This window comes from Geotrypetes seraphini, chromosome 11 (genome assembly GCF_902459505.1).
Source record: "Geotrypetes seraphini chromosome 11, aGeoSer1.1, whole genome shotgun sequence".
NCBI lineage: Eukaryota > Metazoa > Chordata > Amphibia > Gymnophiona > Dermophiidae > Geotrypetes > Geotrypetes seraphini.
In genome coordinates, this window is record NC_047094.1 from 48,709,750 (window position 1) to 48,735,844 (window position 26,095).

The 26,095-nt window shown below is 40.7% G+C and overlaps 1 protein-coding gene across 2 annotated transcripts in view; it reads left to right on the forward strand.

Moving 5' to 3' along the window:
• Positions 1 to 26,095, forward strand: part of WDR90 (WD repeat domain 90) — a 247,472-nt gene that overhangs the window by 76,642 nt on the left and 144,735 nt on the right. For both annotated transcript variants that reach the window (XM_033914400.1, XM_033914401.1), the window contains 3 exons: positions 10,092 to 10,237; positions 11,559 to 11,616; positions 16,607 to 16,725. In XM_033914400.1, the coding sequence (XP_033770291.1) occupies positions 10,092 to 10,237; positions 11,559 to 11,616; positions 16,607 to 16,725 (323 nt within the window). The remainder of the gene's footprint in view (positions 1 to 10,091; positions 10,238 to 11,558; positions 11,617 to 16,606; positions 16,726 to 26,095) is intronic.

A 26,095-nucleotide genomic window follows, 5' to 3' on the forward strand; every position in this document is an offset into this window, starting at 1 on the left:
CAATGCCAGCATCTATTAGACTTAGAACTATCTACTTTTTGTAAACGAACAGGAGTCCAAAATGCTCTATGCAGTAAAAAGAACCAAGTTTGTCTCATAGATGCTGACACTGTACATCTCATTCTCCAAGACCAAATTCGTAGCCACTGAGATGCAGAAATTTGCTGCTTGATCTCAATGCTCCAAATGTCTCTAAGACCATTTTTTGGTTTTTTATTCACATATCCAGAAAGTAATTTATACCACCTTGCGGCTTGATTCCCAGGAAATCTGTTTGAAAGCAAAGAAACTCCAAACTATATTGATTATTCAAATTTTTCCATTCAGGGAACCCTACCTGAATAGCCTGCTTCAGCTGCAGCCATTTAAAACTTTGTGATTTATTAAGACCAAATCTATGCTGCAACTGTGAAAATTCAAGCAGTTTACCATCAGAAATAACATCCTTCAGAGTTCGAATGCCTGCAATTATCCAGTTTTTCCATAAGATTTTAGAACCGCCAATTTGAATCCTGGAGTTTATCCATAAAGATTGATTTGTAGATTTATTTATTGGAATAGGTGTTAAATTACTAATATGTCTTAATGTTTTCCATGTGTCTGATAAAATTCTGTTTTCCTTATATATTCTAGGCAATGTAATACTAGGAACATGAACCAAGTTTAAAGGAAACAAGAGACGCCATTCTAAATATAGCCAATCCGGGGCATTCTCCATGAGTTCTGGGAGGATCCAATACATACCCTGACGTAAAATATAGGCTTGATGATACCTATAAAAATTTGAAAAATTTACCCCACCATCCTCAATTGGTTTTTGAAGAGATACTAAGGCAATTTTAGGCATTTTACCTAGCCAAATAAATTTCGTAAGAATACCATTAAGCTTTTTATAAAAGGACCCATGAAAAAAAATTGGTATCATACTCATTTGATAGCAAACCACAGGCAATATCATCATTTTAATCGTTTGAACTCTCCCCCACCAAGAAATGTGTAAAGGATTCCATTGCTCATACAACTCTTAACTCTTTTTAATAAAAGTTTTTCATTCTTTTTAACTGTGTCATCCAAATTATTTTTAATCTTAATACCTAAGTATTTTAATCCATCATCTTTCCAAATGAATGGAAAGGAATCAAACAGACCTTTAGAACAATGCACATTCAACGGAAGAATTTCAGACTTAACTCCAATTTATTTTGTATCCTGAAAATTTTCCAAAAGTATCAATCAATTCCAGCAAACATGGAATGGTAGTTTCTGGATTTTTTAAATAAAGCAGAATATCATCTGCATAAGCTGAGACTTTATATTCCCAGTCAGAATGAGAAATACCCTGTATCCCCTTTGCTTGTTGAATAGCTAATAATAAGGGTTCTAAAACAACATCAAACAAAACAACATCAAACAACAAAGGAGATAGAGGACAATCTTGTCTAACCCCCCTCTGCAAACTAAATCTTTCAGATAAATTATTATTAATATTCAATCTTGCATAAGGGGAGCTATACAACATTTTAATCATTTGTATAAATCCAGGCCCTATACCAAACCATTCTAATGCTTGGTATAGGGCCTGGATTTATACAAATGATTAAAATGTTGTATAGCTCCCCTATCAAAAGCTTTCTCTGTATCCAAAGATACAGAAAAAGCTGGATCATTCATTTTTTTGGTTAAATTTAACATATGAAACGCTAATCTAGAATTGTTAGATGAATGTCTTTTAGCAACAAATCCACTTTGGTGCATATCAATAATATAAGGGAGAGCCTTAGCTAAGCGCAAAGCCAATAACTTAGCTAAAAGTTTTCCATCCACATTTATTAAAGAGATAGGCCTGTAGTTTGAAACCAAAGTAGGATCTCTATTTGGCTTAGGCAAAACAATAGTTAATGATTCCGCCATAGTACCTGTAATGCAACCATTATTAAGTTGTGACTGATATAAATTTAACAAATGAGGTAAAAGAATAATTTGAAATGCTTTATAAAATTCTACCGTGAAACCATCACCATCTGGAGCGGATCCAACTCTAAGAGACTTCAATGCTGTTTCTAATTCTTTTAGAGATATAGGCTCTTCTAAACTTCTTTTTATATGAACAGGAACCTTAGGACCAATAATTAAGTTTAAAAATTCTAAACCATCTTTTTCCCTATCCAAATAAGGCTCAGAAGAATATAGGTCTTTATAAAAAGTTAGAAATTGACTTAATATCTTTTTGATCTGATTATGTATAATTCCTTTATCATCTTTAATTGCCATAATATTACTCCTTCTTTTTTTGCTTTGAGGTAATTTGCCAATAATCTTCCCGCCTTATTAGAATTTCCATAATACAATGTTTGTTTGGAAAACAAATCTTTCCTAATTAATTTCGAAGATAGTTCATTATATTTACCTTTTGCTTTTAAGAGAGCCTGTAAAGTATTATGCTCCCATTTATTAATCAATTTAGATTCCAATATTTTTATTTCTTTTTCCAACTCAGAATATTGCTTTTTAAATTGTTTTTTTAGTATAAGCAGAATATGAAATAATAAAACCTCTCATGGTAGCCTTAAAGGCGGCCCACAAATTTTCCATGGAACTATCAATTGAACAGTTAAAGTGAAAAAATTCACTAATTTGTGTTTTAAAAGAAATTTTGCATCCACCAACAATGTATTATCAAATCTCCAAACCGGTCTACAATAATCCTGTTGGTTCAATTGAAATTCAATCGATATACCCGCATGATCAGATTAATAATTGAATCTATGGAAGCTTTAATCACTTGATGAACTATTTGAGTTGAAACAAAAAAATAATCTATTCTAGAAAAAGACTTATGGACCTGTGAACAAAAGGAAAATTCCTGTTCATCAAAATGAAGAATACGCCAAATATCTTTTAAATCACATGAATTAACCAAATTATCTAACCCTAATGATTTTATATTTTTACAAGGTTTTTTATCCAATAAAGGATCCATAACAGCGTTAAAATCTCCAGCCACCACTAATTTAGAAGGAGCCAGTGGGAGTAACAATCTCTGCAATGTTATAAAAAATTATTGCTGATTCGAATTAGGAGCGTACACATTAAATAAAGTCAGGGCATTATTTCCCATACTCATGTCCACTTGTAACCATCTACCCATGGGATCTGCTTTTACTAAATGAAAATTAGCATTACATTTTTTGTTAACAAGTATAGCTACCCCTGCTTTTTTTCCAACTGCAGGAGCAAAAAAACATTGCTTTACCCATCCCCCCTCCAGTTTACTTGATTCCACAAATTTTAGATGGGTCTCTTGTAATAGTTTCAAGTTCAAGTTTCAAGTTTATTCGTTCTTAATGAATCGCTTATTTAGATTGCTAAGCGATGTACAACATAATATAAATGTGCAGATAAAATATTGGTGCTGATGTACAAAATGACTTTTATATTGTGGGTTAAAACTTACAAGAATTGTGTGGGAAAATGGGGAGAAAGTTACAATCTTTAAATAGGAGAGAAAGAAAAACATAAAAGGAATGAACAAAAGGGGGGGTAATTTTGAGTACTTAAATAAAAATTGTTAATTTGAAAGCTAAGAATCATATGCATCTTTAAAAATTGGATAAATTGGAAAAGGGTAGACCTCTTTGGAGATTTGATAATGCACTGCTTGTGGACGATAAATTTTTGGAAAATTTCAAAACACAAATTAAAGATTTCTTTCAAATGAATTTAGTGGAGGATACATCTATTGAGAATGTATGGGATGCGTTTAAAGCAACTATGAGGGGTAATATTATATCATAGTCAGCTTTTATTAGGAAACAGAATAAAATGCAATATATAGAATTAGAAAAAGAAATCAAAATATTAGAAGCTAAATTGATAAACAAATGGGAAAATGATATATTACAAGCTCTGTTGAAAGCAAAAGGTAAATATAATGAATTAATTTCAAAAATGATAAGAAAGGATTTATTTTCCAAACAAGCAGTGTATTATGGAAATTCTAATAAGGCGGGGAGATTATTGGCAAATTATCTTAAAGCAAAAAAAAGGAAAACTAACGTAAATGGGATAAAAGATGATAATGGTACAATAACAAATCAAACAGATAAAATTTTAAAACAATTTCTAAAATTTTATAAAGATCTGTATTCTTCTGAGCCTTATTTGGAGAGACAAAAAGATGGTAAAAATTTTTTAGATTTAATTAATGGACCTAAGGTTCCTGATCATATAAAACGGAGTTTAGATGAACCTATATCATTAAAAGAATTAGAAACAGCATTGAGATCTCTTAGAGTTGGATCCGCTCCAGGTGGTGATGGTTATACAGTAGAATTTTATAAAACATTTCAAAATATCCTTTCCCCACATTTACTAAATTTATATCAAACACAACTTATAAAAGGTGATATCAAAGGTACTATGGCTGAATCAATAATAATAAAATTTTGGCTTTGAGATTAGCCAAAGCTCTCCCACATATTATAGATATGCATCAGACGGGTTTCGTTGCTAAAAGACATTCCTCTAATAACTCTAGATTATTGTTTCATATGTTAAATTTATCAAAAAAAATAGATGAACCGACTTTTACAGTTTCCTTGGATGCAGAAAAAGCATTTGATAGGGTAGAATGGAATTTTATGTATCAAGCTTTAGAATGGTTTGGTATAGGTTCTGGATTTATACAAATGGTAAAAACATTGTATAGCTTCCCGATTGCAAGATTAAATATTAATAATATGATATCTGAAGGTTTTCAATTGCAGAGGGGAGTTAGACAAGGTTGTCCTTTATCTCCTTTGTTATTTGATGTTATATTAGAACCCTTATTGTTAGCAATACAGCAAACGGGGGAGATACAGGGTATTCCATATTCAGATATGGAATATAAGATTTCGGCTTATGCTGATGATATTTTGCTTTATTTGAAAAATCCAGAATCTACCTTATCTTCTTTATTGGAATTAATTGATAAGTTTGGTAAATTTTCAGGTTATAAAATTAATTGGAATAAATCTGAAGTTATACCCTTAAATGTTCATTGTGTAAAAGGACTATTTAAAGATTTTCCGTTCATATGGAAGGAAGAAGGATTTAAATATCTTGGCATTCAAGTTAAAAATACAATTGAAGATACTGTAAAAGAAAATGAAAAATTTGTATTAAAAAAAGTTACGGAGTTGTGTGAGCAATGGAACCCTTTACATATTTCTTGGTGGGGGAGAGTTCAAACTATTAAAATGATGATCTTGCCTGTAGTTTGCTACCAAATGAGTATGATACCTATTTATTTTCAGGGGTCCTTTTATAAAAAGATTAATAGCATTTTAACGAAATTTCTTTGGCTTGGTAGAACACCTAGAATAGCTTTAGTAACTTTGCAAAAATCAATTAAGGAGGGAGGGGTAAATTTTCCAAATTTTTATAGGTACCATCAAGCCTATATTCTACGTCAGGGTATGTATTGGATCCTCCCAGAACTTATAGATAATGTACCAGACTGGTTATATTTAGAATGGCGCCTTATGTTTCCCCTAAATTTAGTTCACCTTCCAAGTATTAACATGCCTAGAAGATACAGAGAAAACAAAATATTAATGGATGCTTGGAAAACGTTGAGATTTATTAGTAAATTAACACCTATCCCAATAAACAAATCAACAAATCAATCTCTATGGATAAACTCCAAGATCAAAATTGGTGGAGCTCAAATCCTTTGGAAGAACTGGATTATTGCAGGCATTAGATCTTTGGATGACGTTATTTCAGAAGGTAAACTGCTGGATTTTTCACAATTGCAACATAGTCTTAGTAAAACACAAAGTTTTAAATGGTTGCAATTGAAGCAGGCCATTCAGGTTGGGTTCCCTGAATGGAAAACATTGAATAATCAATATAGTTTAAAGTTCTTATGTTTTCAAGCAGACTTCCTAGGACATCAAGCCGCATTGTGGTATAAATTAATATCTGGATATATGAATAAAAAGCCAAAAAATGGTCTAAGAGATATTTGGAGCATTGAGATTAAGCATAAAATTAATGCATCTCAATGGCCACTAATTTGGTCTTGGAGAATAAGATGTACAGTGTCAGCATCTATGAGACAAACTTGGTTCTTTTTATTACATAGAGCTTTTTGGACCCCTACACGTTTGCAAAAATTAGACAGTTCTAAGTCCAATAAATGCTGGCACTGTAATCTAGAACCAGGGACTTTGGATCACTTATTATATCATTGTCCCTATATTAAAAGTTTTTGGAATTCAATTTGGCCACAAATTAATAAATTGATGGAAAATCATATAGCTATATCATATGATACAGTATTATTTGGAATGATGATGAGGAAAAAAAGTCAAATTTCACCAGAAAATAACAAGCTTTTATTAATTATGACAGGGGTTGCCATTCAGCATATAACTAATAATTGGAAAAATTATAACAACCTAAATTATACATTTTGGTGGAATACAATATGTCATATATTTAAAATGGAAAGAACGATAGCAATACAAAGAGGGACATATACTAAATTTATAAAAATATGGGGGCCATTGACAAAATACTGCAATCAATAAATAATAGGATTTTTCTTCCTCTTTTCTTCTTTTAAATATCTTTTTTATGACACACATAGAGGGGGGGTAATGAAAATAATTTCTACATAATATGTTATAATATGTTATACAATACGTAATGTATGAATGAAAAGTAATAGAAGGGTGGAGGGAGGGAGAGGTGATAAAAATATATTTAGAATATGATATATTAGATATAAAATGATATTGTGTATTTATCAATTTTTTTTAAATATTTTGTACATTTTATGTAAAATTTGAAAATTAAAAATAATATATGAAAAGTAATAGAAGGGTGGGGGGAGGGAGAGGGGGAAAAATATATTTAGAAATATGATGTATTAGATATAAAAGTGATATTCTGTATTCATCAATTGTATTTTAGTATTTTGTACACTTTATGTAAAATTTGAAAATAAAAAATAATAAGGAAAAAAAAAAAAAAAGATATTTTTTTAAGGTTTTTTTAAATGAGGGTAAACCTTTTAATTCTCTAATGTATTGAGGTAGGAGGTTCCATGATTGGGGGGCCATTACAGAAAACATGTGGTGCCGTCTAATTCCTATAACTTTCCTCGAGGGAACGGAAAGAAGAATACACATCAGCATTCTGTTTTTTTCAAAAAGGACAACACTTTCTTCCTTTTGATCTGGTGATTAAGGCCATTAGCATTAAGTGAAAAAATTTTAAAAGACATAAAATATATGAAACCCAAAAATATTCTTGAAAATCAAATACGTAAAAGAATTATAAAATTCTATAATGAACACCAATTTCCTTAAAAAACTCCCATGATCCAAATCAAAACCCCAATTTAACTCCCCCATTCCCCCTTCCCCCCAACCCAACCACCCTTAAAACAATATATTTATCTCCTTGCACTTCCAAACCTATACCACCCTCCCCAACCCCCCACACACATTGACTGACCTAGAACACACATTGGAATAGCAAACCCTAAACCCCCTCCTTCAGGCAACTAATATCCCACATTAATATTTTAACATATCCTAAAAATTCATCCATACTATTACATATACCTAAATACTCATTACTTATTCAATTTATAAATAATTCAATCTTTCAATTAATATATATTGATATTAATATTAACATATTAATTTTCTATATCCTTACATAAATATCATCCAAATAAATATAAATATATACGTGAATAAAACCATCCAATAAATATATTCAAACAAAATAATTATTACCCCCAAAATATCTCATTCTTTAGTCATCATACCCACTTATACCCCAATTCCCTACAATAATCCCACCGCTTAATCCAAAAGATTAAAATAACATTTTCTTATTAAAATACTATTTTCTTATTAAAAACTATTCCTCATATGTAACAATTATTATCATTCATATCAATTACAAAATGTGTAGTAATAATAAAACTCTTAATTAAATTAATTCCCTAAAAGATTGTAATATATCCCAAAAAAATCACATCTATCCTCCCCAAATTCATTACTATAATCTATATTTCCAAAAAATCAATATTTTCTAATCTGAAAAATATATCAATCAATATAATATATTCTTAAACCAAAAACTGACCTTTAAAACTTTATACTAAAGTATATATTAAATTTCATTAATTCAAGAAGAAATATCATAAAAACATTAAATTACATTAAAGATAAAATGACCCATTACCACTAAACTCATAAAACTTTCCACATATATAAATTTAAAACAGAAAAAATTGCATTTTTGACTACAACAACCAATTAAAAATTTCATAGACTAACACTTTTCCTCAATAAATAAAAACCTTTTCACTAAAATGGTCTATTTGCAAAAATTAAACTCATTCATAAATTCATTTTTCCAAAATCTTGACTGAACTCCACTCCATAAATTCTAAAAAGTGAGTCTTCTCTTTCTTCTCTTATTCCTTCAAATATATTCCTTCATGTAGACATTGGTTCTTCTTGTGATAGGAACTCTTTAAGTTTTACAGGATCCTGGAAATACAAAGACTTATTTCCATTAGACACTCTCATTATTGATGGATAGTACAAGCCATAAGTGAAGCCCTTCTCTTTTAACTGCTGTCTCAGCATAAGGAACTGCTTTCTTATATTTGCAGTTGGTTTTGCAAAATCCGGAACCAGCATCAATTTAGAGCCCTTATAGTTTAAATTTTTATTAGCTTTTGCCACTTTTAAAATTTCCAAAGCTTGCTGAAACCTTAAAACTTTGAAAATCAAGGGTCTAGGGCCAACTTGGTTTGCTGATCTTTTTGAAGGGATTCTATGTGCCCGTTCTATTTCCAACGGTCACTTCGAGTTTAATTGTAACAGCTTGGGCAGTAAATTCTCCAGAAACTGTATAGCGTCTCCCCCCTCAAGATTTTCAGCCATACCAAGCAGTCTTATATTCTTTCTCTTTCCCCGATTCTCCAAGTCCACAAGTTGATTCTTTAACAGCTCCACAGCCTGCCTTTCAGCTTCACACTTTTGTGTGATCACTTCCACCCGTTCGACTCTCTCCTCGATCATTGACATCTTCTGCCTCTCAATCTGGATCTCCTGCTTTAGGCTCACTACTTCCTCTTTGACTTCCGATATTTTACTGGCGTTGTCTTTCAGCATTAATTTGATTTTAAACAACTCAGACATAATATCTGCTTTTTCAGAGTATTCTTCAATTTCCAGCGGGATTGGCACTTTCGACGGCGACAGCGGAGTGACCTTTGATCTTTTCGCCGTTACACCCAATGTGCACGGCTTCTCCGACTTCCCCTGTCTCATAGCTGCCATTTCCGACGCTGATTCCCTTTGCTTTAAAAACAGGGGAGCAAATATAAAAAAACTTTTTCCTTCAGTTAGTTGCCTGGGCTTGAGGAGCTCCGCGGCTATGCCACCATTTTCGCGCTCCAAGCCAGGCCCCCCCCCCATTTCTGAAACCTTTAAACATGTAGAGGAATTTTCTTTGTCTAACTTTGAAGACCACCTCTGTTAGTTTTGATTGGCCCACGACCAATGATGTCATACTGGACTTAAGGTATATAATGGGGAGCTTCGAAGTATCGAGTTGAGTTCGTTATCAGAAGGCCAGCATTTTGGCAACTATAACGACCTCCCGCTAACGCAACTAGCTTTTGAGATCCATAATGAAAAAATACAAGCAATAAAATTATATTTTGGTGAAACTTGCGTTTGCGTCATTTTCCATATTTTTGTTATTTTGCACACCTTGAGTGAAAGTTAGCAGCTTAATTGGCAACTGCAGCTTTATGAGTGCGCTGGCGTCCAATGCCCATGCTCAGGTGCCCGAAGATCTGTCCTCCTGTTCGCTGGGCCTTGAGCATCTGCGCATGCTCAAGGCCTTAGTTCCTGTTTTTTCCCTGTACAATTGTATTATTTTTTAATGGAATCTGATTTGTGGCTTGCTGGTAAAAATAAAAAAAGCATGATATCAATTGAAATGAATATTATAGATGTTGATCCATCTATAAAGTTCTTTTCCTTACCTGATATTTTTTCCTACAGGTGTCGGCATTGGCATTCAACGGGAATTGCACATTGTTGGCGTCAGCACAAACAGGGAACCTCAGCATGGTGCGACTCTGGCACTTCATGGAGGGAAGCTGTCTCTCCATGTTTAAAACCCATGTTCACTCAGTCTCTTCCCTCAGGTTTGTGTCAATCCTTGAAGGACTACACCATGGAGGAAGCAGAGGGAAAGTGTCACTCAGGCAGTACAGGAGCTTCCTGTCACCCATGGAATCTTATTATGCACTGGCCCAGTGGTTCAGTGGCAGCACTATGTGCTGCCATTCAGAAAACCTGGGCTTTATTCCCAAGCCTAATGTCTGTTTCTAGGGCTGGCTTGAGACGCTGCACAGGTAATTTTCACACTTGCTTGTCAATGAGAATCAACTATTACAGAGCAGTGGAACTTAGCAGTCAGATTTATGAAGCACAGTGTGCAAGCTTCTGGAAGGCGCTATGTTGTGTGCTCCCTATGTTGTGTGCTGAGGGTTGTCATGACTGGATTGGATTTATTTTTCTTGATTTACCACTATGGACATAAGTATTAAGCAGAGTACAAAAGAAAGTATAAATATACAAGTATCCTTATATATCATAATACAACAACAGTAGCATAATACAACAATAAGAGATGAATCGTCAAAACAAAACTCCCTTTAGTAGTCCATAATGTCTTTCTCAAGATCTTTAGTGCCAAAATATTGCTGAAACAATACTGTTTTCAATGACTTCCTAAAAGATAAATAAGACGTGCCATCAAAGAATTTGTCAAACACAGAATTCCACATAGCTGGACCAACATGTGAAAATGCTCAACTTCTCATTGAAGCAAGTTTAGCTTGATCAAGGCCAGGCAATGAGAATGGCTTCTTCTTTGAGGAGCTTTAAGATCTTTGTGGACAATATCTAGACATGTTTGACAGATACAAAGGAGATTTTACATGTCATGTTTTAAACACCATAAATAACATTTTGAACTTAATACATTGGTCCACAGGCATCCAGTGTAGTTAGTTTAACACTGGAGTAATATGATCAGATCATGACTGATTAGATGTAAAGGGAGAAGGTTACAAATGGAGGGGAAAACTGTCTAATTGGCTTATAACAGCATAGCTCAAGTAGAGGCCAGCACTGGCAAGTTCAAAGGAGAAGAGTGAAGTGGTGTGGTAGCTGTGTTAGTCCACTTTCCAAGGTAATATATAGAAATAAAACAAAGGAAAAAAGGTAATACCTTTTAATTGGACTAACTCAATGCATTTTATGATGAGCTTTCAAAGGCAACCCTTCTTCAGATGAATGAGTTTACCCATGTTATGCTACAAAGAGAGTTGATGGGAGCAGGGTTTGTTTCTGCTTTCGTGGCCCTTTATTTAAAACTCAGCAGTTGCCAGCTGCAGAACTCAAAAACTTTCAACTAAGATCTCTGGTTTCCTTGATTGACACTACTTTCTTTCCCTGCAGCTTCTCCTACACTGGAGCCATTCTATGTGGTGTTGGCAAGGACCGATACGGGAAAACAGTACGTAAACCTTGTTACTGAGCAGGATTTAAATTCTCTGCTGACCTTGAGTTCTAGGCCCATTACTACCAAAGCATGAAATAAAACAGACCTTGTCATGTCAAAAATTATTTTAGTATCAACCAATGTATTAAGCTCAAACCTTATAGGAAAAACCTATAGATATTTCAAATGCACTTGCTGGAGGAAAGAAGGAAAAATATATTCAAGTATTTGATGGGCATTAATAAAGTTCAGGAAAGTGACATTTTTCATAGGAAAGGAAATTCAAGAACATGAGGTCATGATATGAAGTTGGAGGGAGGAAGATAGAAACAAAGGACAAGAGAAAATAATTCTATGCTCAGAGTATGGTAGATGTTTAGAATAGTGCCACAAATACAAAGTTAAAGCATATTAGTTTACCACAACACAAGCGGGATCCAAAATGGGGGAACACCCAAGTTTTGCAAACTAAAGGCCTGGTACATAGAACAAAATCTGGAATAAACCACACTGCAGAGGTACTCGCTAGAGAATTAGTAGCATGTTCAGAGCCAGAGACGTCTGAAAGCTTGAGTCGGGGGAGGGGCTAATCCAAAACCAAAGCATCTGAGACCATTGACAATATGGCAGTGGTTCCCACCAAAGAAGAAACTACCACCATTACAAGATCGCTAGTCCCTGCAGTGGTAAGGGAATCCCTGTGGGAAGAGGAATCCCTCAACGATGGTCCCTGTTCTGTCTCCTGCCTCCCTTCAGCCCCTGCATACACTTTGTAGCATTTACAGGCACCCGATCATCCATTCCCCAACAGGAGCAAATCAGTTGTTTCTTGAGCTGCTCCCCACTCATCATGGTAGAACATGAAAGTGAAACTAAACTGTCATGAGAGAACTGGCAAACCTGCAGAAAGGTGTTGAGCAAGGTACAACATACAGTATAGACAACTGTTTTGGAAAGCTAGGCTACAGAGGGTATGTGCTCAAGGCCAGAATAAATGCATTCAATGACTTTTTGTTTAACAGGCAGATCCCACAAGTTCTCAAAGCTCCTGGGAGAGGCTCAGCCATCTGGGTGTAACATCCCTTAGGCTAAGGAGATTCCTGAGGGTCCCTACCTCAGTCCAGCAAAACAGCCCTAGCACTGAAACGGGATCATTTTTTAAATGTGGAAAGTAAAAGATCTATCACAGATTGGGACTGCATAGACTACAACCAATTCCTGCTAGAGACTGAGACTGGCTTTAGAGAGACTGTACAGCCCACATATGGATACCTTAGAAATCAGGGATTCTTAGTCTCTACCTGCTGGTAGAAATGCATAAAACCATTCGCTAAGGAAAAATAGGCTAGATATGAATCATTTCTGTCTCTAATTGTAGCTATATACCTATAACTACTATAAGAGACATAAAAGAACCCATACATTATTCGCACACCCACCAACCAAAAATGTAAAATATATGACAACCTACTGGCCACCAGAGCAGCGAAACTGGACCAACAACTCACCAACCTGCTGACTTCGACCACAGACTACAAAACCTTCAAAAAAAGAAACAAAAACCCTACTCTTCAAAAAATACATAAAACCAATATAACACAACCAATAATGTTCTAAATTCCACCCACATTACCAACTACCCCTTAGCAATTTAGATAATGTTCAGTCTATTCCTAAATACTTCTTCATATCTCTTCAATATGTACTTCTTAAGATCATAGCAATTCTTATGTAATACGCCTTGAACCGCAAGGTAAAGGCGGAATAGAAATCACTAATGTAATGTAATGTAACATATTTAAAATATTTGTGAAAAAACAGCACGGTGACAGGTTTCAACATACACAAAAAAATATAAGGCAAACCAGAACTGCTTTTACTGAAAATCATTCAAAAATGAACTTGTCCCTTAAGTTAAAAGATTTTTTAGGAAACAAACACGAAGGATTATTTTTATTTGGCCGAAAAAATTTTTTCTGGGGCCGAACTAACACTAGCTGATGAGCCAAAAAAAGGTTGAGCAGGTCCCAAATTTGCAATCACGAGTATAGACGATGTACGTATCTAATAATAAATCTTCATTAAAGGGACACTGTGGAGAGGAACCCAAAAAAGCAGTAATGCTTACCCTGACTGAGTGATCCTCCACGTGCATCGCTGACAGTGGGAGCAGCCACAGGCTTCTGCATCCCCACTCTGATGAGCAGGGATGCGCGCTCCTGGTTTTCCCATTCACTTATATTACAGCTGTGGTGAGCCTCATCAGAGCGGGGGTGCTGAATGAGCTGTCAGTAGCGCACGTGGAGGATTGTTTAATAAGGGTAAATATTACTACTTTTTTGGGCCTCCCACTTTGAGCTTAGGCTCCCTCAAAATGAATATCTCCTCTGCTGTAGCTAGTAGGGATCCCCAAGCCTCACCAACTGACAGCCACCTCCTCCCCTTCCAACTTCCCAAGTTCTGCAGCTGGCAGCAATATTGCAGAGCTGCTGCCTTGCCTCCCCCCCTTTGGTTTTCATGCATGCATGAAAGCAGGGGCAGCTTGAGGATATTGCCATTGGCTGCAAAGCCTGGAGATTTTGAGTTGCTAGACTGGAGGAAGATGTCTTCAGTTGGCAGGGCTTGGGAATCCCCACTAACTCAAGTATTTATAAATTGCACTCAGGCAGGGAGAAACTTTGGTGCCCATCCACTAATTTTGGGCTCCAGTCCCTCCCCGAAATCAGCTGTATATAACTACGCTACTGAATACAAAAATAATTGTGATTCACATATCCCAAAGCTAACATATTCCAGTTAATAAATTCAAAATAAAACAATTTTTTCTACCTTGTCTGGATGTTTTGTTTTTCCATCATCTTGGTCCCAGTTTCTCTTTCTTCTTTTTCTCTATCTTCAACTAAGTCTCTTTCCAGCATCTGCTGTCCATTTTTTTCTCTTCTTCTCTCGTTACATTTCCTTCTTATCCCTATCTCCAAAATATTGATTTTTCCCTTTCAGCTTTCTCAACTTTTTCTTTTCTGCCTCTGTCCACTCAAATCTTGCCTTCTTTTTAAATGTTCAGCTACCCCTCAATTCTCCATCTTCTCTCAGTCCCTAGCTCTTCCATTTCCCATCTCACTCCTTTCTCACTCAAATCTTGCCTTCTTTCTTACCCTTCTTCTTTTTAAATGTTCAGCTACCTCTTAATTCTCCATCTTCTCTCAGTCCCTAGCTTTCCCATTTCCCATCTCACTCCTTTCCCACTCAAATCTTGCCTTCCTTTCTCACCCTTCTTCTTTTTAAATGTTCAGCTACCTCTTAATTCTCCATCTTCTCTCAGTCCTTAGCTTTCCCATTTTCCATCTCACTCCTTTCCCAGCCTCCTGTTCCCTTCTATCTACTCCCCATTACCATATTTCTACCACTGTAATCCACTGCTCTCTCACTCATCTTATCATCTCCTTTTGACCTCATCCACATGGCTCACCACTTTCAGAATCCCCCTCCCTCTCTCCACTGGTCAGGCTATAGCCCCCTGTCCCTTTATTTCCACCCCCTAGCATCATCTTATCCCAGCTCTCTTCCCTCCTGCCCTTTCATGGTTCCATCTCTTCTCCTCTATCTCTATGGTCCAACATTTTGCTCCCTCTCTTTTCTGTTTTTCTTCTTCCCTCCCCTCTTGATGCTGAACAATGAAATGGAGAAAAAAAAGAGAGATGCTGCATCTCTCTGCCTTCCATCCACAGGCCTAACATTTCTCCTTCCCTCCCATTGCCAGATCCAACTTCTCTCCCTTTCTCTTCCCAACTGCCCCCCATCCCATTTCTGCCTCCCTTCCCCAGGTTCACCATTTCTTTCTTTCTCTTCCCAACAGTTCTCTCTTCAAGTTTCTTTCCCTTTTCCTCCACACCACCCCAGGTCCAACTTCTCTCCCATCAGACCATTGCCCACCATCTCTCTCTCTCTGTCCTCTGTTTCTCGTCTCATAAGTTCTCTACCCACGTCCAATCTGGCACTTCTTTTAATACCCTCCCCCCAAAAAAAATAAGTCCAGGAGGCTTCCTCGGCCTAGCATGTTCTCCCCCTTTTCTCTGTGCCCATGCATCTCTACCTCACTCCTCTCCCACCACCATGTCCAATAATTCTCTGTCTCCGTCCCTCCTCTCTCTTCCCAATAGTTCTCCTCTTTCTTTATCTCCCCAATTGCACCATCTCTTTCCCTCTCTCAGACACCCAATTCTCCCTTTCTATTATCTCCCTCACCTCTACATCTCTTTCCCTCACTCCCTCCATTCTTCCATCCTATGGCTCGTGCTCCCCTCTGTCTTTCCCTTCATTCTGTGTCCTAAGTTCATGCCCCTCCCTCCTTCCATCATTTTTCCTAAGTTTGTGCTCCTTCCCTCTCAAGTCCTCTCAAGTCTCATGCCCTTCTCCCTCCCTCCCTTATATGCCCTGGGTGTTTACCTTCAGGCCGGCTCCATCCTCACTGATAGTCATTTTTTTTGCTGAAAGCCACAGGCAGCGCCTCCCTCTCAAGTCCCAACACACCCTTCTCCCTCCCTCCCTTCTGTGCTGCGGGTGTTTATTGTCTTGCCTGCTCCCTCCTCCATCTTGCTGCAGCGTTCGCTCAAAGCCAGGGGCATTGGCTTCCACACGCGTCCTGTGGCTGATCTGGAAACGTTCCCTCTGACGTCGCGATGTCAGAAGGAACACTTCCGGGTCAGCCGCAAGAGGCACATAGGATCCACTGCCCGCGGCTTTGAGCAAACGCTGCAGGAAGATGGAGGAGGGAGCCTGGAAGACGGGGGCGGCAGAGGAAAACACCGCATCGCCCTCAAGTGGGGCCACACAAAATACTTCACAGGGCTGCATGCGGCCCACGGGCTGCGGGTTGGACACCCCTGGCCTAAGTTATATTGGGTTCTTTTCTGTAGCAGAGGGCATTCAGTAAGGTTTCTGGTTACTTATCGTCGAAGATAGACTATTGGTGCTGACCTTAGCAGCTTTTATCTCTTCTTTGCAGATGGTGGTAGTGTGGAACACAACTCAGGCGAGCCAGAAGGGAGAAGTGGTCATCCTTGCAAAGGCACACACAGATGTGGATATCCAGGCCATGAAAATTGCATTCTTTGATGACACCAGGTAGCAGAGAAACAAACATTGTGAATTGTGCTATCAGGAAACTGAGATTCATAGGTCATGTCTGTGAGGAAGCTCACATTGGGCACTGTTTAATGTGACACTGACAAATTACTCTTGTGGGGAAGCTTGCACTGCTAGAATCTGTGCTGGCATTGTCGAGATATCGCTTGCTCTGAGGCAACTTAAACTGCTTGAGTTACTTGATACTGTGAGACCACTGTTATATAGAAGCTGAAAGCTGGTACTGTTGGGACAGTGCTGTGAGGAAATTCACACCTAGGATCTGGCTTTTATGGAACATCATTGTGAGGAAGTCAATACTTCTAGTACTCTAATTGGCACTGTGAAAAATTTCTCCTCATTTCTTCAGTCCAGTCCAGACTAGTAGGTTAATGCTCTTCTGCCTACAGATAGATGGAGAACCACCTTGTTTAGGGTCATATTCAGCCCACAGCTAAACAGTATTTCTCAGATCCAGCAGATGGTACAATAGACTTGTAGACCTGTATAGCTTGTATTTGGTCAGGATGAGTCTGGTGTTTGCCAGACCAGGAGTCTTAACTGCTGGGGTGTCCCTTTGCAGCTTGGATTGGTTGATTCTGGTCAGGAGGCTCCAGGATACATAATTCAATGTGAAGAATTGTGCTTTTTTTTTTTGGGGGGGGGGTCTAGTTGTGTGCTGTACTTATTCTTTTCCTCCTCCCTAGCTCTTTGGAGGGGGTCAGGAGTGGATTTGATGGAGCAGCAATATATAAATAAAATAAAAAGCTTCAGGAAAAGTGAAGTGGAGGGAGGTTAGCCTAACAGTACTGAGGTAAGTAGTTGGTTCCAAGGTAAGAATATTAGGGAAGATGTCTGAGTGCAGGAGGTGCTGCATAACCTTTATAAATTGGTGTTCCATGCTCAGTATACAGGCTGCTGTTGCGCTTATGAAAAAGGAGCAATACTGGCAAAAGCTGTTGGCCTCCGGAGATTAAATTTCAATTAGTGTCAGCATCGAAGAAGACATACACTGCAGAAGGGCAACAGGGTTGCATCGGAGGTTGAAACTTTAGCCTTGATTCAAGACCTATTTCAATTTTTCCCCAGTCTCTTAACTGAATTATGAAAGTGATTGTAACTCATTTAAATATTTGGTATATTGAGAAAAAAGTTTAAAAGATAGTGATCTGACTACACAACTGGCCTCCAGTCTAAGTGATTAACAAATATCCTTCTTTAGTTAGAAATGCAATAAAGTCAAGCAAATGATCTTTGACACGAGTTGAAGATACAGGGTTAATAGTAATCTTCAAAAAGCACAGAATTCCAAAGATTGATAAGTATTGAAGCGTTCCCATCCACCAGATGAAGATTTAAATCACCCAATATAATCAAGTCACTAAAAATAGTAGTGCAATGTAAAATTATTTCATAAAGTTTCTGCTAAGACTTAACCCAAGAACCTGGAGGCCTATAAAGTAGCAAAATGCCCAAAATAACAACATTGGAAGATTCATGAAGCTTGCAAATCTACCTCCAAACAAGTATCTATACAGGTAGCAACCAAATGAAATTGAGGAAAATTTCTTATAAATTAGAGCTAAGCCCCTCCCCTTTTTGTTATCTTGGCCAAATGTTAACAACATGAGATGAATCTAATTCAGATATCCAAGTTTCTACAATAAAAGCAAAACCAATATTAGCACCAACAAGCTTCTCAGTCAGTAATGATTTGTTACATACAAAATGTACTCTGCTTTAAAGTAGTAACATTCAACAGGTGCTATTCATCATTGCAATCAATGTCAGATTGCAAAGAAACATGTATCAAATTCAAAACTATGCACTTTCTGCCATTCCATCGTTTCTTAGATCTATTGCACTCATTAATATAATGGGCTTAAACACTAGTCAATTAATAAATTAATTAAAAACTAAAATTTCAAGCAGAAACATTAACTGGTAGGAGGTGGTGGACATAAGTGATTACAAGTGACATAAATGATGGGAACTTGAAATGATATACATATCATAAGAGGTTTCAAGGATTGACGTCTGTATAGTTATGATATGTCCACCCCAAGTTTTATTGCCCAAAGTAAAAATTAGAATGATACACAATAGAATCTTTATATAAACAATATGTGTGATGAGATATATAATGGTTTTCGTCGTCATAACGGTAAAAATTAATTAGAAATTGATAAGAACCTCTATATTTATCATCTGGTTACCCCATTCTTTACTATTTAACAGTCTCCTTTTGCAGCAGAGAAATTTAGACAATATGTTTCTAGGCATTTAAACTAGAAGGTGGGGGTGGTGTATGTATGAAGGACAATTATAGAGACCACCCCCGGCAAAAGAAAAGATGTGATAGTAGTAAAGATTGCAACATAAACAATATCAGCAACTCATTTCTTAGCATTGTAACGGAAAATGAAACAAAATAAAAATCTATATGAAAAATGAGATTACCGTAGAAAAATATCTGGAAAGCGATGACCACAAATGCTCGCAATCTAAGCAACAAAGTTCATGATCTGCAAGCCCTGATGTTAGAGGCAGACCTAGATATTGTCGCTATCACAGAGATATGGTTCAGTGAATCACATGGATGGGATGCAAACATACCGGGATATAATCTTTATCCCAGGACAAGCAGGCAGCATATTCTTAACACATGGGTGACGTCACCGACGGAGCCCTCGGTACGGACCTTTTAACTAGAAGTTTCTAGTTGGCCGCACCGCGCGTGCGCGAGTGCCTTCCCGCCCGACGAAGGAGTGCGTGGTCCCCAGTTTCTTCGTTTCCGCGGAGCGAAGAAGACGCGTGTATTTTTTCAACGGCCGTTGAAATCACTTTTTGCCTTCCCGCTCGCGCTTTTGTTATATATTTTTCTTCCTCTACCTTCGGGTTTCCTTTTTCTTTCAATTGCAAAAAAAAAAAAAAAAAAAACTTTGATTTTTATTGTTTCTTTCGTTTTTGCCCCGGCGGGGCCTGTTGCCATTATACAGGCCTCGGACTTCGATTTTGCGGAGGCTATCTTCCCCTTCATGCCCCCGCAGGTCGGTTTTAAGAAGTGCCAGCGGTGTGCACGCCCGATCTCCGTTTCTGACCCACACAATTGGTGTTTGCAGTGCCTGGGTCCGGAGCATCGGGCAGATTCCTGCACCCGCTGTGCCACTTTACAAAAACGTACACTTAAAAACCGAAGAATCCAGCAAACCCTGCTCTTCGGCTCCGAGTCGGCGATGGATTCATCACCCTCAACGGCGGTACCGCAGAAATCGGCACCGTCCAGCTCGACACCGACCGATCCCGCATCGGCGCCACTGGCGCCAGGTAAGCCGGCTAAGAAGCCTTCCTCTTCCCTCGAGCGCCCTCCAGCTACGGTGACGACACCGTCCATACCGGCATCGCACCGGTCCCGTAAACGCTCCGCCCCGATAACGGTGAGTGCCTCGTCATCGGCCTCCTCATCGCCGGGGCGTGGAGCGGCATCCAAGGAACCGAAGAAAAAGAAAGCGGTTCCGATGCCACCCCTGGATGACCGTATCTCGGCCATTCTGCAAACTCAGCTTCAGGAGCAGTTGAAGAAACAGCTTGAACAACTGCTACCCTCTATCCTGGCACCGCTCCTTCCGGTACCAGACCGGCCCGAGCCCCGCACCGAGCCCCCGGTGTCCACTCCTTCGGTACCGGTAAACACCTCGATGCCGATCCTTTCGGCCCAACAACTTCCTGATGATCCTGTGGTTCATTCTCAACCCACAGTGGATCCTGCTCGGCACCAGGCGGTACGGCACTCTTCTCGGGACCGAGAACGACGCCGATCGTCCTCCCCTGGTGCCGTTTCGGTGCGCTCTGGTAAATCTTTGTCCAAGACTCGCCACACCGCACCCTCCACCCCGGTGTCCCGACACGCACCAGAGGTCAGGGATCCTGATTTATGGGAGGAGACTCCTCTCGGTACCGAGGAGGATCCCTCCTCATCTGATGAGGAACCATCGGCACCTGATGCCACCTCTAAACCTGAGCAGTCCTCTTTTTCTAAATTTCTGAGGGAAATGTCTGCTGCTCTGTCACTTCCCCTTGAATCTGACTCCAAAAAGTCCCAAGCCTTTTTAGAAGCCTTAGACTTTGAGCAACCTCCTAAAGAGTTCCTCAAACTTCCCGTACATGACATCTTACGGGAGACATTCTACAAAAACTTGGAAAATCCCCTCACGGTACCGGGAGCTCCCCGTAAACTGGACAACCTTTACCGTGTCATCCCTATTCCAGGATTCGACAAATCTCAATTGCCCCATGAGTCCCTTCTGGTGGAATCCACCTTAAAAAAGACTCAGGGCTCCAGTGTCTATGCCTCTACCCCTCCTGGCAGAGAAGGTAAGACCATGGACAAGTTTGGCAAGAGGCTTTACCAAAATGCCATGCTTGCCAACAGGGCAAACAACTATTCCTTCCATTTTTCCTTTTATCTCAAACACTTGGTCCAACAGCTGTCTGCCCTCCAGAAGTACCTACCTGAGCGCAAGGTCCCGCTATTCCAGCAGCACATATCTGGCCTTCTCCAAATGCGCAAGTATATGGTCCGCTCGATATACGACTCCTTCGAGCTCACCTCTCGGGCCTCTGCCATGGCTGTAGCCATGCGTCGCTTGGCCTGGCTCAGAGTCTCCGACCTGGACATCAACCACCAGGACCGCCTGGCCAACGCCCCCTGTCTCGGGGATGAGCTTTTTGGAGAGTCACTGGATTCCACCACCCAGAAACTCTCCGCCCATGAGACTAGGTGGGACACCCTAATCAAGCCGAAAAAGAAGGCTCCGCCTGCTCGACCCTATCGGCCTCAATCATCCTACCAGCGGAGGTTCTCAGCCAGGCCACTCAATCCGCCTCCCCAACAATCTCGGCGACCCCGTCAACAGCAGCACCATGCCCAGGCTCGGTCTCAGGCCACCCAACCCTCCAAGCCTCCTCAGCCTGCTAAACAATCTCAGCCCTTTTGACTCTTCTCTCCAGGGCATAGCCAGTCATCCACCCTCGCTGCCTCTTCCACAGCCTATCGGGGGTCGTCTCACCATTTTCTCAAGCCGTTGGGAAGTCATCACGTCGGACCAGTGGGTCCTCAACATCATCCGCCACGGCTACTCTCTCAACTTCCAGACTCTGCCTCCGGACAACCTTCCCGTAGAGTCTGCTTCAAACTCATCTCAAACCCCCCTCCTCCTGAGGGAGGTTCAATCCCTCCTCCTTCTCAATGCCATCGAAGAAGTACCTCCAGATCAAAGGGGGCAGGGATTCTACTCCCGCTACTTCCTGGTACCCAAAAAGACGGGAGACCTCCGTCCCATTCTCGATCTCAGGGACCTCAACAAGTGTCTGGTCAAGGAGAAGTTCAGAATGCTCTCCCTTGCCACGCTCTACCCTCTTCTTTCTCAACACGACTGGCTATGTTCCCTGGACCTCAAAGAGGCCTACACTCACATCTCCATCAATCAACATTCTCGCCGCTACCTGCGGTTCCAGGTACTGCACCACCACTATCAGTACAAGGTGCTACCGTTCGGCCTCGCCTCCTCACCCAGGGTCTTCACCAAGTGCCTTATAGTGGTAGCGGCCTTCCTCAGGTCTCACAACCTCCAGGTGTTCCCCTATTTGGACGATTGGTTGGTGAAAGCACCTACGTCTCCACTTGTGCTACAGGCTACTCATCACACCATCTCTCTCCTCCACCTCCTGGGGTTCGAGATCAACTACCCCAAGTCGCATCTGCTTCCCACCCAGCGACTTCAATTCATTGGAGCAGTTCTGGACACCACGCTAATGAGGGCTTTTCTCCCCTCCGATCGCAAGCAGACCCTGCTCCATCTCTGCCGTCAGGTACTCATGCATCCCTCCATTCCTGCTCGACAGATGATGGTCCTCCTGGGTCACATGGCCTCGACAGTGCATGTCCTTCCTCTGGCTCGTCTCCACCTTCGTACACCTCAGTGGACGCTCGCCAACCAGTGGTCACAGACTACGGATCTTCTTTCTCATCCCATCTCTGTGACATCATCTCTTCAGCAATCTCTCCAATGGTGGTTGAACTCCTCAAATCTTTCCAGGGGTCTACTTTTCCATCTGCCCCCCCACTCTATGATCATCACCACAGATGCGTCCCCCTACGCGTGGGGAGCTCACCTGGGAGATCTACGCACCCAGGGACTTTGGACCCCACAGGAGCGTCGTCATCACATCAATTTCCTGGAACTCAGAGCCATGTTCTACGCCCTCAAGGCTTTCCAACATCTTCTCTGTCCTCAAGTCCTCCTCCTATGCACAGACAATCAAGTCGCCATGTACTACATAAACAAGCAAGGCGGCACCGGATCTCGCCCCCTTTGTCTGGAGGCTCTGCGCATCTGGACCTGGGCCACGGACCGCAATCTCTTTCTCAGGGCGGTCTATATCCAGGGCGAACAGAACTCTCTGGCCGACAATCTCAGCCGCATCCTTCAACCTCACGAGTGGACGTTGGACCCTCCGACTCTACTCTCCATCTTTGCTCGATGGGGCACTCCGCAGGTGGACCTCTTTGCAGCACCTCACAACCATCAGCTGCCCCAATTCTGTTCCAGACTCTTCTCTCCTCACCGTCTGACCCCGGATGCATTCCTGCTCGACTGGAGGGATCGGTTCCTCTATGCCTTCCCTCCACTTCCTTTGATGTTGCGGACCTTGTCCAAACTCCGCAAGGACAATGCCACCATGATCCTCATCGCCCCTCGGTGGCCTCGTCAACACTGGTTCTCCCTTCTGCTTCAACTCAGCTCCAGGGAGCCCATTCCTCTTCCTGTGTTTCCTACTCTACTTACACAGCAGAATCAGTCTCTACTACATCCCAACCTGTCTTCCCTCCACCTGACAGCTTGGTTTCTCTCGGGCTGACCTCTCCTGAGAATCTATCTCAACCGGTCCGCCTCATTTTGGACGCCTCCAGGAAACCGGCCACTCTCCAATGTTACCATCAGAAGTGGACCAGATTCTCCTCGTGGTGTCTCCGGCATCATCAAGAACCCACCTCTTTGGCGGTGGAAACTGTCTTGGAATATTTGCTCTCGCTGTCCAACGCTGGCCTCAAAACCACCTCCATCAGAGTCCACCTCAGTGCCATCACTGCGTTTCACGAGCCTATTCTCGGAAAACCCCTCACGGCTCATCCTCTGGTTTCAAGATTTATGAGAGGGCTCTTCAACATCAAACCGCCTCTCAAGCCTCCTCCCGTCATCTGGGACCTGAATGTGGTTCTCTCTGCTCTCATGAAACCTCCGTTTGAGCCTCTTGCCACAGCTTCATTCAGGCTTCTTACATGGAAGGTGCTTTTCCTAATTGCCATCACCTCTGCCAGGAGGGTTAGCGAACTGCATGCACTGGTTGCCGACCCACCGTTCACTGTTTTTCACCATGACAAGGTTGTTCTGCGTACCCACCCTAAATTCCTTCCCAAGGTGGTCTCGGCTTTTCACCTCAACCAGTCCATTGTGCTTCCCGTCTTCTTCCCTAAGCCTCACTCGCATCCTGGAGAACAGGCGTTGCACACGCTGGATTGTAAGCGTGCCCTTGCTTACTACCTTGATCGTACCAGAGCTCACCGAACATCCCCTCAGCTCTTTTTGTCTTTCGATCCCAACCGTTTGGGCCGTCCTGTCTCCAAACGGACACTTTCAAATTGGCTTGCTGCCTGTATTGCCTTCTGTTATGCTCGGGCCGGTCTCTCACTGGAAGGATCTGTCACGGCCCACAGAGTCCGAGCTATGGCTGCTTCTGTGGCTTTCCTCCGTTCCACGCCCATCGAGGAAATCTGCAAGGCGGCCACTTGGTCCTCAGTTCACACGTTCACTACTCACTACTGTCTGGATGCGTTCTCCAGACGGGATGGACACTTCGGCCAATCTGTGTTACAAAATTTATTTTCCTAATGGCCAACCATCCCTCCTCCCTCTTTGTTAGCTTGGAGGTCACCCATGTGTTAAGAATATGCTGCCTGCTTGTCCTGGGATAAAGCACAGTTACTTACCGTAACAGGTGTTATCCAGGGACAGCAGGCAGATATTCTTAAGTCCCACCCACCTCCCCGGGTTGGCTTCTTAGCTGGCTTATCCTAACTGGGGACCACGCACTCCTTCGTCGGGCGGGAAGGCACTCGCGCACGCGCGGTGCGGCCAACTAGAAACTTCTAGTTAAAAGGTCCGTACCGAGGGCTCCGTCGGTGACGTCACCCATGTGTTAAGAATATCTGCCTGCTGTCCCTGGATAACACCTGTTACGGTAAGTAACTGTGCTTTTTAGGAAAGAGAGAGATGGTCAAAAAGGTGGAGGAATTGCTCTCTATGTAAAAATCAATATCCAAGCAACGGAAATGCAAGGGACCTGGGGAGAGGAAGAAGCGATATGGATCGCTCTGAAAAGAGAAGATGGAACTTCTATCTATGTGGGTGTAGTCTACAGACCTTCGACTCAATCGCAGCAAATTGATAAGGATCTGATTGTGAATATCCAAAAGTTTGGAAGGAAAGAGGAGGTGCTGCTGTTGGGAGATTTCAACCTGCCAGATGCGGACTGGAATGTTCCGTCTGCGGAATCGGAAAGAAGTAGGGAGATTGTGGATGCCTTTCAAGAGGCTCTGCTTAGACAAATGGTGACACAACCCACGAGGGAAAAAGCGAAATTGGATCTTGTCCTCACAAATGGAAAGAGTATCTCTAATGTTCGAGTGGGTGCTCACCTGGGAAGTAGCGATCATCAAACGGTTTGGTTTGATATAACGGCTAAAGTGGAGAGCGGCTGCACGATACTTAAAGTTCTAGATTTCAAACGTACAGACTTTAATGCAATGGGAGAGTACCTGAAGAAAGAGCTGTTAGGATGGGAGGACATAAGGGAAGTGGAAAGACAGTGGTCTAAGCTGAAAGGAGCAATAAAAATGGCTACGGACCTTTATGTGAAGAAAATAAATAAAAACAAGAGAAAAAGGAAGCCTATATGGTTCTCCAAACTAGTGGCAGAGAAAATAAAGGCGAAAGAGTTGGCGTTCGTGAAATATTTAAAAAAAACCTAAGAAGAGGAGTAAGAAAGGACTACAGGGTGAAACTGAAAGCACAGGCGGAAGAACAAATGGCTAAAAATGTAAAAAAGGGAGACAAAAATTTTTTCAGATATATTAGTGAAAGGAGGAAGATGAAAAATGGAATTGCTAAACTAAAAGATGCTGGGAACCAATATGTGGAGAGTGATAAGGAAAAAGCAAATGTGCTAAACAAATACTTCTGTTCTGTGTTCACAGAAGAAAATCCTGGAGAAGGACCGAGATTGTCTGGCAAAGTTACATGAGAAAATG